The sequence below is a fragment of the Jaculus jaculus genome, chromosome 2 (assembly GCF_020740685.1).
Source record: "Jaculus jaculus isolate mJacJac1 chromosome 2, mJacJac1.mat.Y.cur, whole genome shotgun sequence".
Taxonomy (NCBI): Eukaryota; Metazoa; Chordata; class Mammalia; order Rodentia; family Dipodidae; genus Jaculus; species Jaculus jaculus.
The window spans coordinates 205,637,328-205,654,076 of record NC_059103.1 but is presented as its reverse complement, the minus strand read 5'-3'; the positions used below and the strand labels follow the sequence as shown (position 1 = coordinate 205,654,076).

The following is a 16,749-nucleotide window of genomic DNA, read 5'->3' as shown; positions in this document are numbered from 1 at the left end:
GTGGTGATCAGCCCTAGAATGGTAGGTAGCCTTTTAAGAGAGGAGGCATTTTAAAAACAGCACTGAAATAATGCATATCTATGTTATTGTCTTAACAAAAAGAACCTTCTACTCTTGTTTACATTTTAAAATTAGGCTTATCCTGGGACATTGTCCCCTGAGCCTCTGTAAATACTGAAGATGCAAGAGCTTTGCTGTTTCTAAACAGTGGTAATGACCAGCATCTTGAGCATTGATTATCCCATTGCAGAAAACTCATTCAGGGAATTCATTCTTCTTGCAGGTGATGCTTTCCCAGGTGATTGAAGTAGAAGAATGGCCTTGAAGCAGGAAATATGAGATTTCAGATGACTAAACCCATAATTGCATCTTATTATATTTTTGTTCTTATTTTTATTTATTTATTTGAGAGCAAAAGACAGAGAAAGAGGCAGGTAGAGAGACAGACAGACAATGAGTGCACCAGGGCCTCTAGGCACTGCAAATGAACTCCAGTGCATGCGCCACCTTGTGCATCTGGCTTATGTGGGTCCTAGGGAATGGAGCCTTGAACCGGGGTTCTTAGGCTTCACAGGCAAGCACTTAACCACTAAGCCATCTCTCCAACCCTCATCTTATTATTAATGAGTTCACATTATTAGTACCTGAGATATATACTATGTTGTTTTCATCTACCATTAATATTATGATGAAGTTTTAAAAATTCTTCTATTCACCTCTCATGTTTTTTTTTTCATATTGTGCTTTTACTTTTTTTTTAAATTTTTTAAATTAATTAATTTATTTGAGAGTGACAGACAGAGAAAGAGGCAGAGAGAGAGAGAGAATGAGAATAGGCGCACGTCCTCTTGGCTAACGTGGGTCCTGGGGAATCGATCCTGAACCGGGGTCCTTAGGCTTCACAGGCAAGCGTTTAACTGCTAAGCCATCTCTCCAGCCTGTGCTTTTACTTTTTATGTGCCCAACAATATTTAAGCATTTTATATGTATGAATCATTTCATCATGTTATCCCTTTATAGCATGGCCCAGTAGATGGATTTTGCAGGTAACCCATACAGATAGAACTGTCAATGCCACACAGCTACCTGCAGGTGAAAAGCAGACTCAAGTATAATCTGACCTTGAACTTTCACTGTTGAGCTACTTTGTTAACTTTTATTTCTGTACCTTAAAATGGCTCGGACTGTATTCTTGCCTGAACAAGTTTTTACTTGTCCTTATTGGAGTACTGTCATTATCTGTCAGTATAAAACTGTCAATTAAGTAGTTGATAATTCTCCCATGCATTAGTAGTAGGGTGATATAGACATTGATTATGAGAGTTACTTTTACAGATATAAAACTAGCACTGTATTCCATCTATGTATACAGAAAATTACCATGTTGGGGTTTCCAGAGGATATTTTTCAAGTTTTTAGCTGTGTTGCTTTGAGCAGGTCACTTCACCTCTTCTACATGCTTGTGAGTGTGAGGAAAACAAAAGATGTCATAGAGAAATAGAGTTAGAGATGCAGAGAATCCAAAGACTTCATAGTAAATGGTTTCCTTCACAGAGCTTATAAGCAAACATGTAAGTGCTTATAGAGTGAGTGATATGATTGATACCTGTACCATGTCTATAAATAGGTCTGGCAGGAGTGATACAGAATAATCTGTCTAAATCTCAGAGAAGCAAAGCATCAGAGGAGAGGATTGCCTCTCAGTGAACCCTTGACATATAGCAATAGACTTCTAGTAACCAAATGGGATTGGAGTGGGAATGCAAACAAGCTGTAGAATGCTAGGAAATTTGTATTTATTTGCTGATATAGTATAGAACCGTTAGTGTTAGCCATTTGATCTTTTATCGTCAAATTGTGATTTTTTTTCACTATTTTTAGAATCAGTTTGTTTCCCCTTTTACTCTTTGCTAAGAGTTGGTATAAGAAATAGTGGATAAGAGGGCAGCTTTGAATGTTGGCTTAAAATTCATATCCTGGGTGTTCCTATTTTGTTGCCAGATTCTGGAGTGCAGGGAGTTGTGCTCCTCCTCCTATAAACCCCAAGTTTTAGATGCTTGTACATTCCAACAAATAATGGAGGAAATAGATTCTGAAAAGGCTAAATTATAAAGTTTATTTTAGAAAATTAATATCAATGACAAGATGAAAGGGATTTCCAGGGAGATTGAAAAGGGGTCAGAACTTAAAGGAACATACACACACAAGTGGAAAGTGAGTGAGCAAAAGGATGTAAGCCTTTAACTTTCACATTAGAGAAAAGGCTAGAGGTCACAGATATCTGTACCAGTGAATTAGTGAAGACATGCTTATCATCTTCAAATCCTGAAGCTCAGAAGTCCGAGTGGTAAAGCAGTATTTGTCAGCAGGGCTTGTTCTTCTGTGGAGGCTCCAACAGTCCATATCCTTGCCTTCTTTGGTCTGCAAAGCGAGGTTACTTCCCCTAAGCCAGCATTAGCCAGTCCAGTCTGTCCTGTATTTCATTCTGACATTAACACTTAAGCCTCTCTCATTTTTAAGGACCCTTAGGATTATGTTATATTTAACCAGATAACACACAAGACTTTCCCTCCTTTAAACACAGATGGTTAGTTGAATTCCATTTGCATCTTGATCTCCTTTGCCATGTTACTTGATGTATTTACAGATTCTCAGGGCTTAGGGTGTAGGTAATGTGGAGACTAAATTCTGCCTATCACAACCTCCAGCTTCACATAATGATTCAGTATTAGCCAGTGCTGTTATTTTTCTCCCATAATTTTTTTTTCCTTTCTTTTCTCATACTTTTATTCAACTTTTCTTCATTTTTCCATCTCTTACTCTAGCCTGACTCAGTTGAGAAAGTAGACATAACACATGGAAACTTGTCCTTTTGTCCACATGTGTACTAATGCATCTTTTTCTTTGTTCCTATTTAAACAAGAGGGATATCTTCTCTCTCTCTCTTTCTCTCTGAGGCAAGCCCAACAGACTAGCCTTTTTCATTGAGAAAGAGAGTAAGAGAGAATTGGTGTACCAGGGCCTCCAGCCACTGTATTCGGACTCCAAACACGTGTGCCATGTTGAGCGTCTGGCTTACATGGGATCTGGGAAATTGAACCTGAGTCAGGCTTTGCAGGCAAGCACCTTAACTGCTAAGCCATCTCTCTAGCCCTCTTCTCTATTCTTAAAATCATGTTATTTCTCGCCACCCTAAGTCCTGCATCTTTAGATTCATGTAGGTGGTATCTAGGTATGTTCTTCCATGTTATGAAGAAAGCTGTGTTGGAAACTCATGGTCCTTCTCTGGTTTTCGTACCTCTTGGATAATGATGTTCAACCCACTGTCATCACCTAGTCCCTCAAGCAGAAACGTGAAAACCTGTTTCGACATCATCTATGCTCATGGCCTCCAGGCTGTAAATCATAGCATCCTTGTCCTCCTCTTCCCTTCTGCTGCTGTCATACCAAACCAATGTGCCAGCATTGTCTCACCTGGCCCACTGAAGTGATCTGTAACTGGCCTCCTTATTTCTCCATGTGCCATCTTCCACTTCCAGCTCTGTTCCTGACTGGAGTGATCTAGTATAAATGGAAGCAGACCTGGGACGCAAACTGCCCCCACTTAGAGCCTTTGGATGACATTTTTTTGTTAGGATTTTAAAAAGTAAAAACATGTGGTTGCTCTCTGTCTAGTCACGTATCTGTTCCATACTGTGCTCCAAGCTCAGTCTAGGGCTTCTCAGAGATGTCATGTGCTATTGGCTTTCAGACCTTTCAGAGTACCCAGAACCCCACCTGCCCTCCTGTAAGCTGAATGGTGCACCTCTTTTAGCCTGTATCTGTATAACTCATCCCAAGCTGTGAAGATCAGGTTTTTCTTTTTAATTTTTATATATTTATCTATTTGAGAGAATGGACATGCCAGAGCCCATAGCCACTGCAAGCAAACTCCAGGCACATGTGCCACCAGATACATCTGGATTACATGGGTCCTGGGTCATCAAACCTGAGTCCTTAGGCTTTGCAGGCAAATGCCTTAGCCACTGAGCCATTTCTCCAGACCAAGATCAGTCATTTGACAGGCCTAGTTCATTTCCCACAACGGTTTTGGTTTTAAAGATCAATCAAATTATCACTGTAATAATCAGTATACTAGTCAGTAAGGAAAATGTTTTACCACATTGCAAAAAAAAAAAAAAAATCTTGCTGCAGAAATAGCTGTTGTGAGCTTAATGGAAGAAAACAGAAATATCCTTTTTCTTTTCTGGACTACAGGAGTTTACTGGTAGCCAGCCTTATACTGTGTGGAGTTGCTAATTTCTCTGTCAGATGCATAATGATAGCTGACCATAGGTGGTAAAAGTGTTGCCATGATTGTTTACATGTCTCACATCATGCCGTCCTCCAGGTGTTCGTACTGACTGAATTTCTGGAGTGTGTACTAATAGTCCTTTATGTTCTTCTGTTACAGACTACTCAGACTATGAAGACAGTTCCTTAGAATTTTTGGAAAGGTGTTCTTCTCCACTAACTCGATCTTCTAGCAGTTCTCTGGCTCCACGAAGCACATTCATGGAGAAGACTTCAACTTATCAGTACCCAAGGGCAATTCTGTCCGTCGATCTTAGTGGTGAAAGTATGTGTGACCATGTAATAGTTGAGACAAAATCTAAGATTCCTCACTGTGGACTGAGAATAGTGTAGAAGTGTACTGTGTGGAGTGTTGTTCATGCAGGCTACACCATTTACAGTGGTTACATAAACAAAGCCTCAACAGTAGAAAATTGATCACTGAAGAAAAGTTGACTGAGTGGTGAAAGATAAATGCCTGCTTTGTGCCAATTACCCATCGGTGTTTTTACTTAGACTTCCTGTTCTCTCCTATTAGCTTGTAATGTGCTATTGCTACCCACATATGTGTGTGCATGCACATATTGTGTGTGAGTGCGTGTAGCTAAACAGGTGAACTGCAAAGATAATGTTTTTTCTGCCAAGTATTAATCATAGTCTTAAAAATGTTCTTTGAATTCCTGTCATAGATACACCTGTACCCTAAGATCTGGGCTGGGGGTCAGGTCAGTGATACAAGCACAGAATTTAGGCACCCTCACATTGACATAGATAGACTGCCACATTTCGGTGGAAAGAGTCCTGGGTGGAATCTGTCAGGTTCTCCTTCAGTTCTAGTCCTGCTGGTGGACATGGTTGACATCACTTTTCTTTCCAGTGCTATGCACAGTGAAGAGGAGTGTGTCCCAGCTTTGTTCACTGGTTACAGTGGCTTGAGAAGAGAATAGTAGGGACCAGAGTTAGGAAATGAAGAAGGAAGGATGGGGCCTCATCTTTGCTAAAACCCAGGAATCTTTGTGAGTGGGCCCAAAGTTCAACCAAGCACATGTTTAGTACTTTTTCAAGTTGGTTATTCAAACAGGATTTTCTGGTCAACTTGTTAAATTTTCATGCTAGCGCCATTAAAAAATGCATGTACATGTTGATTACCTACTAGTTCCATTCAGTGGCATAGTTTTAAATCCACCAGTATTGGTTATAATTCATCTGATATGCCATTTTTTTTTTATTTTTTATTATCTTTTGGAGGTTGGGTGTCATTCTAGCCCAGGTTGACTTGGAATTCATTCTGTAGCCCAGGCTAGCCTCAAACTCCTGGCAGTACTCCCACTTTAGCCTTCCAAGTGCTGGGATTATAGGCCTGAGCCAGCACGCCAGGAGAGTTCTGCTATTTTGAAACATGAATTTATACTTAATAAAGCAGTAGAGAAAATAATGAGTTTTAGATTTAAGCAAGATTACGAATGGATGCTATTTTCTTTAGAATTTCAAAATGAGTGATTTTGTTAATATGAGAATGATTTTTCATATCTATGCTCCTGACTTTTTGAGTGTTTCAAGTGTTTATTATTATTTCTACTGACTTTATGAAGCATATCCTAAAAGAGGAAAACTTTTTTTTTCTGTAAAACATTAACAAATCAAAACTAAAGCACTCAGGTAAGAAACCAAGTCATATGTACTGTTTGTAGTAGTGCTGAGGATTAAACAGGAGCCTCCTGTATTCTAGACATGGGCTCTACCACTGAGCTGTACTTCCAGCCCCTCATACAGTTTATAATTAGCATAGGTTTTGTTGGCAGTGGTGTACTTTGTGTCCAGCAAAGTTCCATCTGGTCTAAGTCTGAAAAGAAAGTTCTTTTCTCTATCAACTCTCCATACCTCATCTACTCACATACTGGATAGCTGTATGTGTGTGTTTGTGTATATACATATATACATATAGTGTGTGTGTGTAAAATAGTCGTCCTTAGCTCTACAGAAGGGGCATATTATATAGTTGCCTTTATTACACTTGTCCTGTGGATTCTGACATTCCAACAAGGGGAGATAAGTGGTGAACAGGTAAAAGAATGATTGAGAACCTGACTTGCATGGAGGGTCCTCAAGGTAGGAATTGTCTAGCTGAGCAGCATCCACTGTAGACACACAGAGCAGTCATTGAGGTCTTCTGCCATCGATCTTGTGAGCACTTATTTTCTGTAACATATCTCTCCTCTTCTGCAAAAATTTCTTTGGTGTCAGTTTATCCCTTTTCCTAATGTTGTCATAAATAAAAATTATGTTTATCTTGATATTTTTTCCCCTTCTCAATAGTGTGAGCAAAATGATAGGTTTTGACAGTGACCTGGTCAGAAACACAAACTTAAAACTTGGCATTTAAATCAAGTTGCATGTCGTGGATGTCCATGTAATCTAAGTCTAGTACATAAAACATGATTATTAATGTATGTAAGGTTTTCATCAAAGTTAAATTAATGCATTTTAAAGATTATTTGGAAATCCAGGCCCTAGCTTAAGAGTACTGATGAAATTAAGAACACATGACTTTTATACAAGGCAGTCAGTATGTGTGTATTTTTATTTTGTTTGTGTATTATTTATTTATTCATTTGGGACAAGCTGGCCTAGAACTCTGTTTTTGCATATTTATGTGTGTGGTGTAGATGCTTGGGCATGTGTGCGCACACAAATGTAGGCCAGAGGCCAGTGTCAGACGTCCTCAATCATTGTCCACCTTACTTACTGAGGCAGTCTCACATGGACCCAGGGCTTACCAGGTTAGCTAGTCTAGCTGGCCAGGTTGGCCTAGGGACTCCCCTGTCTCAACCTCCCAATCTCTGGGTTTACAGGCAAACTGCCATGCCCACCCAATATTTCTTGGATGCTCAGAATCTGAACTTCAGGCTCTCATGCCTGTGGGGCAAGCACTTTATCCACTGAACTTTCTCTTCAGCCCTTTGCCTTTAAACTCATTATCCTCCTGCCTCAACCTTCTGAATGATTTACAAATGTTGCCTCCAAGCTTAACCCTTTTTTGGTTGTTATTGTTTTCGTTTCTGTTTTTTTCAAGTTAGGGTCTCAGTCTGGCTCAGGCTGACCTGGAATTCACTATGTAGTCTCAGGGTGGCCTCAAACTCACGGCGATCCTCCTACCTCTGCCTCCCGAGTGCTGGGATTAAAGGCGTGCGCCACCACGCCTGGCATACCCTTTAAAATTGTACTTATAAGTACAAATGTATTTTAATTTATGCTTACATCAAAAAAAGGATAAAGATCTGGTAAGCTTGCACATTAAGTTAGCAACGAACAAGAATAAATTTTAAAATGTGAGGCTCTGCAATAATTTAGGAGCAAAATTTAATAAGCTATATAATGCTAGGAAGAATTTTTAAATGTCAAAATCTGTTACTGTTGAGATTATGGGATTATAAGTATGACCACCACAGCCAGCTTGGCAGTTAGTATTTAGTGACTTTAAAGTGTTTGGTGTGCATGGTGTAGTAGTTAACTCTTCAGGTCATTCTTTTACAACCAATCGAGATAAGATTTGTGAACACTGCATCAAAAGTCTGTCAGTGTGTGGAAAGTAAGGAAGGATTACTTGCTAGTCTCTGCCTTCATTGCAAGCTCTTCTAAGCAGGGGCTGCTTAGTGTTACTTACAGCAGCTCTGCACTGAAATGGAAAGCAATAGGACTACCAGGGTTCAATAGCATACCTGTTTTTATTCAGTATCTGGTAGTCCATCCATATTTGTTTGTCCCTATTTAAATGCATACACTCACTTCCCATTGCTCCTTTCTAAAAACTGATGCCAGAATGGGGGAAGATTCTGAATATACTTTTCATGTGCATTTTAGACTTGTCAGACATGGAATTCCTAGACGATTCTTCAACAGAAAGCTTGCTTCTGAGTGGGGATGAATACAATCAAGACTTTGATTCCACCAACTTTGAGGAGTCTCAGGATGAAGATGATGCTCTCAATGAGATTGTGCGATGCATTTGTGAGCTGGACGAGGAGAACGGTTTCATGATCCAGGTAGCTGGTTGGCCTCTCTTCTGAATAACTTCTAGCACTCAGCAGCTGTATCAAAGTGCTTTCCCTGTACTGGCCATCCACCAAAAGTATAGATTCTAGCACACCACTGTGCTGTCAGTCCCAGCAGAAATGGTGAGGACATTTATTCCATGAGGTAGGAACTTAATGTCACTTCCCGTTTACTAAAGAAGTTAAAGGGAAGCCTTCAAGGTCCAACTCCATATTAATGGTCAGCCACAGCATTGCCCCTACAGGTACTTAATTAGCAGTACATAGTGACTCTGCAAGAAGAGAAATTGTAAAATAATGTCGAGTATTCTCAAAAAAGGAGGGACTGGAGAGTTTGCTCAGTGGTTAAGACAATTGCCTGCAAAGCCTAACAACTTGAGTTCAATTCTCCAGTACCCACATAATGCTAGATGCACAAAGTGGCACATACACTGGAGTTTGCAGAAGCTAGAGGCCATAGCATGCTCATATTCTTTCTCTCTATATATCTTCTCTCTGCTTGAAAATCAATAAATATTATTTAAAGGAGAGGGCTTAATAAATGTCTCAACAGCTAAGGCATTTCATAACTATCCAGGTTTCATTCCTCAGCACCCATGTAAAGCCAGATGCACAAAATGGTGTGTGGTAATCAGCTCCACATTGCTGGGGTGGACCTCCAAACCAGACACAGTTTATGGGAGGAGCGGGATTTATCTTAGGCTTATAGATCCAGGAGAAGTTTTATAATGGTGGACAAAGCTGGCCCCTCTCATAGATCCATGCCAGAGAGCCACAACAAGCAGCTGTAAGGACCCTGTAGGCCTTAGTCTGGAATTCTGTTCTGCCCCCAGTGACATGTCCCTACTGCCCAGAAGGAGTCTGTCTGCTATGGGCAGAAGCTACAAACTCTGTTTTCATAACACCTGGATCTACTGGGGGACATATATTCAAATTACCACATTCCATCCACTATCCCCCAGTAGACTCATGACCATCTCACATTGTAAATTGCATTTAGTCCCATTTCAAATGTTCTCAGACTCTTTACCAATTTAAGATTGTTACAAAGTCCAGAGTTTCATTTGAGATTTAAAACTGTCTCTTAATTCTGAGTCCTGTAAAATCAAACAAGTTATATCTAACATATAATGACACAAAGTAAACATTGTTCTAAGGCATAATAAGGAGGGAGTTGACCATTGTAAACTCAGCCACCATTTGGTAAACATCTGCAGTTCAAGTCCAGTATGCATAACAAATGACCAACAGTCTCTGGATTATCCCTTTCCACCCGTCCAGCTGGTCTGAGTAGCCAGGGAAAACTTCCATCCGAAGCTAACAGTGCTCCATGGTAGCCCTTGTATAGCCCTGATATACCTAAAACACCTTGACTCTCCATGTAAACCACAATCTTCCAACTGTTTCACTGCCGTCTTCACTGGGTCATCACACCCTGCCTCACTTGCCATGTCTCTGCAGTGGCTACTGGAACTCTGTGTACTTCATGACCACTCCACGTATATTTTATGTTTCTGAAATCAATACCAGGTGTGCAGGCCACAGCCATATTCTTAATTTGGGACAAATTGTGACTTTGAAGAGTAGGTTCCTTCCTTTAAGTTATCTCCTTTCAAAAGAGTTGGCATTTCTGCTATTCAGGCATTCCTCAGGCATCCTTGCCATTGATTCAGTGTAAAGTAGTTGGGCCATTTTCCTTAATTACGACTTCTAATGGGTTTGGCAGTAGTAGCTTCAGCAACATAAAACTAGTCTCTGTGCCAGTAACTCTAAACTTGTATGAACTTTTCTAACTTTAAATCTTAAATCTCTTAGTTTTATGTCTTTAGTCAAGCATATCAGTTGATTACAAATTGAATCTTGATCAAACTATCTGGGCATGGGCTGTAGCCAGTCCTTCTACAAGTGTCCCAGTTCCAACGAAGTTCTTTGTAGTTTTCCCTTCCCCTTTGAAAGTTCCTAAGCAAAGCCTTCAAATGCAATTCTCTCTGTACTTTGCGTTTTCAGACTGCCACAGGAATAACCCATAAATTGTGGCTTAGCACTCTAGAAAGTATCTTCAGTTGCAAGTACCACATCCGTGTCCATTCCTCCAGAACAAAAGTTCCAGAAGACCAAAATTCATATGGTTTGATTCATTACAGCTATGACCCTACTTCTTCATATCAGTTTCTATTGTAGTAAGGTCCACACTGCTGGGATGAACCTCCAAACCAGACACTGTTAATGGGAGGAATGGGATTTATTTCAGTCTTACAGATCCAGGGAAAGTTCATAATGACAGAAGAAAGTGTTCCCCCTTTCATAGATCCATGCAGAGAGAGCCACCACCAAACAGCAGCTGGGAACTACAGCAGGCAGCAAGGACCCAGGCAGAATTCTGCATACCTTAGGCTGGAATTCAGTGACACGCCCCTCCCCCATAGCAGGAGTCTGACTTCTTGGGGTAGATCTGCAAACTTAATAACATCTCTGCAGGAACATCAAACTATCACAGGGTGCATGTATCTGGAGTTCATAAGAGTATCTCTAATAAAAAATTAAAGTATATCCCATATTTTGTGGTAACATGGTAGAAAATTTGGAGACAATTTTAACAGAATGAGGACAGTGAAATCTCCTTTGTTTTACCCTTTGCCGCTGATGTTCTACAGTAAAGGTACTACTGATTAATGGTTTCACTACATGAATGTATCTTGAAAGGTCATTGTTACAGGGGTTACTACAAATTTGCTCTAAACAAATGCCTGCTGTACTTTAATATGATGTTTTTAAGCTTTGAGGATGTGTTGCTTAAGAGTCAATAAGAAATGGGTGGTAAAATACTGGCATTTTTATAATCTTAAGTAATGTATCAAAGCATGTCTTAACTGATGTCCTAGATGGAAGTTCTTGGAGTATACTATTGTTTTAAAGATAAATTCATCTTAAATCGTGAAGTGTGTTGTTAAATCAGGCTAGGAAATGCAAGTAGGGAGGTGTTCTGTTTGAGGTAACCTTTCAGCTAGCACTAGAAGCCTCTTCTGTCTTCTCTAGTGTGAAGAATGCCTGTGTTGGCAGCACAGTGTGTGCATGGGGCTACTGGAGGACAGCATCCCGGAGCAGTACATCTGTTACATCTGCCGGGATCCTCCAGGTAACGTCCTGGGCCCCATGTGGGGCATGCGATATCATCTCTAGAGCATGGCCACTGTGTGCAGCATCTGTACTTCTTGCTAAGCTGGTGCCATCACACCAGTTGAGCACACTTTTTCACTGTTATAATTTGACTTGTAGAGATATCTCCAAGAAAAACATACTTGCATAAGTGTAGGAACAAAATGACCTTGCTCAAAGGGAGAATTACTGCTTTTATTCTGAAGAAAAAGCTAGTCTTTGTCTGCTCCTGTGGTGATTTCTAGCTAGCTGATTAATGGTGACTTCAATAGAACATCACTCCCCAAATGTATCCATCTGACATGGCTTTGGAGAAATTTCTGGTACTGCTTACCGACGGGGTCTCCTATTATTGCTCATAAACACCTCTATTTCACTAATGAAGCAGCTAGAACTCAGATAGTGTCATGCTTATGTACCTAGATATGGCAGACAGACATGACTACAGGTCCATTGTGCTTTTTCTTCTTATCTTCTTCTAGGCTAAGAGACTCTTCAAATAGCATGTTTTGTATACAGAATACAGTTTCAGCCCCTAAGGCAAAAATAACTAATTATTTTCAAGTAATATATAACTGAACTGTTCTTGTATCAATCAAAAAGATGAGGAAAAAGTTCAGTGAGAAGCAAGAGAAGAATTTCGAGATATTTGAATGTAGACACTTGTTTTTTCTTTCAACCTATGCTGTAGACATTTACTGTTCAGTATATTTATTAAAAATAAATGTAGACATGCACTACTCATTCAGTAGCATTTACTGAAGCCTTCTGTTTGCAAATGCTATACCAAGATGATGCATTTAGCCACCTGACAGTATAGTAGAGTCACAAACACAGGAGAATCTAATTGTAAGGGAATCCTGCTAGCATTAACATTGAGGCTTATGGCTGTTACAGGACTCTGAGATTATAGGCATGAAAGCAGGCTCTTTGCTCAACTGCAGCTCCATGTCATCTAGGTCAGAGTGAGTAAAGAAAGGAGAACCCCAGTGGACTGTGTCCAACCCTTTAGTCATCCTAGACGGCAGTAGGTCAAGGTTCCCTTCGCAGGTATTATCCACTGACCACACCCTCAGTGGCATTGCTTTTCCTAATGAGCAAGCACACCAAAGGTCTTGGAAGGACTCTGTAGCACTGTTCCTCAGTCTTATTCTGGTTTTGAATCCACTTTTAAACACAGAGCTTGTCTTGCTCAGTGAGGAGTGTTGGTAGGGAAGGAACTCTGAATAAGTAGAATCCTTTATGACTTTAATGTCAACTTCACCTACAGGTCAGAGATGGAGTGCAAAATACCGTTATGATAAGGACTGGTTGAATAATGGGAGAATGTGTGGGTTATCTTTTTTAAAAGAAAACTATTCTCATCTCAATGCCAAAAAGATAGTTTCCACACATCATCTGCTTGCTGATGTCTATGGTGTGACAGAAGTACTGCACGGGTTACAGCTGAAGATTGGAATACTAAAGTAAGTGAAGAGGGTGGGGTCACACATTTGAATGAAAACCAAAAAGAAAATAAAGCAGCAGTTGACCATAAATGTAAAACAAGCTAAGAAAAATAAAAATGATGTCAGTGCTCTTTTGATGGTCCAAAGTATAATTCAGACAACAGAATAGATATTTAAATGAAATCAACTTTTTTCAGTTAAGGAATGATGAGTCAGTAACTTTGTGGATGACAAGCTCTGTCTAGCTATTTCCCTGGCAGAGTCAAGCATGGCTGAAGGTTAATACTGCCGTTACTGTCGTAAGCACTAGTGGAGCTGGTAGTGTATGTGCTTATCTCTTTGCTGAGCCTGTGGTTCGTGTCCTTTGGAAGTGCTGTGGTGATGAGGTTCTAGGAAAGACAAGTATATTCTCTATTCAGATTCTGATTCATTCCAATGGAGTAAGGAGCCAGCAAATCATGAGACACACACGCCTCCGTGCTGTGCAAATAAGATCTGTGCCAGGCACTCTTCTTGTCAAGAAAAGCCCAAGCCCCTCTGTGTAGCTTATCTGAATACTCTCAACCCTTGTGTTCATTTTTCTCTATTTCCTGGGCAGAATTTTCTTAAAATAATAAACAAGAAGATCCTAGGTTTTATATGAAGCAGTGTTTTTCTACTCATTCTTCAAGATTTTCTTCACTTGGACTCATTTTGGCTAGAAAATTACCCTTCTCCCTAACACCTGTGTTTCGGCATGACCTTCATCCTTCCCTTGTGATTTCTAATTAATTTTTGTTTTGTTTTGTTTTTGCTTTTTGAGGTAAGGTCTCACTCTAGCCCAGGCTGACCTGAAATTCACTATGTAGTCTCAGAGTGGCCTCGAACTCACAGTGATCCTCCTACCTATGCCTCCCGAGTGCTGGGATTAAAGGCGTGCACCACCATGCCCAGCTTAATTTTTTAACATAGGTTGTAGTATTTCTCCCATCCCCATTTCTCTGGAGTCCCTCCTCAGTAGGGTTCACTGTGGTGTAGTTAGGGACTCCATCTCTTGGAGGAGCTGTGCTTCAGACCATTCCCACCCACCTGTGGCTCTTACATTCCTCTTGCCCCTCTTCTGCAACAGCCCCTGAGCCTCGGTGTGTGTGTTCTCAGTGTTGACTTCGCTGCAGCCTCTCTATTTCTGCTATGATGTGTTTTGGTTTGCCCGTGTTTGTTGCTATTTTCCTGGGTGTGGATGTTGAGCTAGAATTGAGAGCAATATTTATATGGCTTCCTCTGCAATTTCTTATAGATCCCAGTAAATGTGGTAGAAGTGGCACATCTCATTGTGAGCATTCATCTGTCTTCTTGTATTGATTGATCTTGGATCTCCCAGTGTTCTCTGCCATCTGTAAGATAAAACAGATTGTCTGACTAAGGGTGAGGACAGCTTTGATTAAATGGGATATGTGTAGGAGCTTGAGAGACTGTTTTATTTTATTATTTTATTTTTTTGAGGTTCAGTCTCGCTCTAGCCCTGGCTGACCTAAAATTCATTACGTAATCTCCGGCTGGCCTTGAAATCATAGCGGTTCTCCTACCTCTGCCTCCCAAGTGCTGGGATGAAAGGTTGTGCCACTATGTCTGGCTTGAGAGACATTTTGATGAGCTATCCACTCCACCTGTAAAAGAACACTGGGGCTTCTCTCTGGGTGATGTGATTTTTCTGATCATAGGCTGCTGACTTGGTTTCCAGTACTAGTTATGAGTTCTTTCCCACTGAGTGAGCCTCATATCCAATCAGAGGCAGGTGGTTACCCACAAAGGGTGTGGGCCACTATTGTACAAGTGTGTACTTCTACTCTAGCTGGTAGATTCTGTGTCTTGCAGTGTCTCTTGCCCACTGGTGCTATGGAATGGTATGGGCATTAGTTTCCATATCACCTTCCAGTACCATGGGTGTTTTCCAGGTGAGGACTGTCTTTCCTCTTAGTACTCACCTGTCTCTTGGTGTTCTGAGATGGCAGCCTATAGTGTCTTCAGCAATAGAGTCTTAACTTTCAGTTCTGTTTGGTAACCAAGTGCTTGGCAAAGGGTAATTTATTGGAGAGAACCACAGAGATCACTGTGGCCAATTTCTTGGTGTGGGGGTTAATCCAGATCAGACCGTGGGATCCATAAGCCAGAACCCTTGGTTTAAAGCATAAACTTTCTCCGTCTTCTACTGGACATTTCAGTCTGGTCACCTACCTCTCATAATAGGGAATTCTAGCTTGTATACTGGTTTCCAGGAGGAAGGTTCCTATTGTGGTAACTGCTTTCAACTTTGGTTTTGTATAGTTCCCTTCCCTACTCTCCCATTCGCGTAGCCCTCCCACCCAGCCTCCCACCCTAATATTCTTTCCCTCTACTGATTTATCTGGAAACCCCCTCCACCCCCTGTTCCTCTTTTTCCAAGTCTCATTCTAGTTAAGCCCCATAGTCCTGATGCATACTCCCTTTTACCCTCTTCTGCTGGTCCCATTTAGGAACCACATATGTGAGAAAACACGTGACATTTGTCTTTCTTAGTCTTTATGAACTCATTTAAGGTATTTTCTAAGCCCATCCATTTTCCTGAAATTTTCATTGTTTCTTTTTTTTCATACAGCTGAGTTGAGTTTCATTGAGTAAATGTACCACATCTTAATTATCCATTGATCAGTCGATGAACATCTGGATTGATGCCAATTCCTAGCTATAGTGACTAGAGCAGCAGTAAAAATGGTTGAGCATATATCTCCTAAGGAGAGAGTGGAGTCCTGAGGATAGATACCAAGGAGTAGAATAGCTGGGTCAGGTGGTAAACCAATTTTCATCTTCTTTAGGAGTCTCCATACTGACACATTTTCATAGTGGTTGTCCAAGTTTACATTCCCATCCACAATGAATTAGGGTTCTTCTTTCTCCACAGCCTCACCAACATTTGTTGTCAACTGATTTTTTTGATGATTGCCATCTTAACTCGAGTAAGATAGGATGTCAAAGTTATTTGGATTTGCATTTCCTAATGGCTAGGGATGTTGAGCATTTCTTTAAATGAGTCTTGCCTACTTTTTTCTTCTTTGAGAATTCTCTGTTCTTTTCTCTACACCATAATTTGATTGGATTATTTGAATTTTTTAATTTCCTTTTTTTTATTAAATAGAAGCTTTGCATGAACACATCATGTGTTGGTACCATAATTTCCTCCTCCCTGCCTCCATTCCACTGAGGGCACTCCTCATTGGGGTTGCTGGTATTCACCATGGTATTGTGGGTTGAAGTTGTGAGAGCAGCAGTGAGTCACTGTGGTGGGTGGGGCATGCCTCTGGATGTTCCTTCCCACTTGGTGGCTCTTACAGTCTTCCCCTTCTTCCACAAAATCCTCTGAACCATGGTGGGTGTGTTTTAAGTCTACTTTAGTCTTGAGCTCTCAGCAGCTTCTGGATTTCTGTTTTGATACATTTTGTGTATAATACTCAATGTCTGTTTCCATCACCCTGGTGCTGGTTGTCAGGCTTGCCATGGAATCAGCACTTGGGTCATCTCACCGGTTCCTCTGGGGTTTCACCTGAGACCTGACTGATTTGCTAGGGGTGGTTCATCTCCTCAGTTCTCACTGCCTTCTGGAAAAGAAAAACAGATTCTCCAATGGAGATTGAGGTCAGCAGCAGTTAAATGGAAGAAGCATTGTTAATTAAGAGGAATTTTGATGGGTATAATCTCTCTTTTGGCCAAAGACTAGTGGTTACCCACATAGGCTGGGTGCCACTATT

General features: G+C 40.7%; 1 protein-coding gene across 1 annotated transcript in view; it reads left to right on the top strand.

The window, feature by feature from the left end:
- Window positions 1-16,749, top strand: part of Phf20l1 (PHD finger protein 20 like 1) — a 78,250-nt gene that overhangs the window by 51,856 nt on the left and 9,645 nt on the right. The window contains exons 15-18 of the mRNA XM_045142704.1: window positions 4,454-4,618; window positions 8,194-8,375; window positions 11,421-11,520; window positions 12,811-13,006. Coding sequence (XP_044998639.1) covers window positions 4,454-4,618; window positions 8,194-8,375; window positions 11,421-11,520; window positions 12,811-13,006 — 643 coding nt within the window. The remainder of the gene's footprint in view (window positions 1-4,453; window positions 4,619-8,193; window positions 8,376-11,420; window positions 11,521-12,810; window positions 13,007-16,749) is intronic.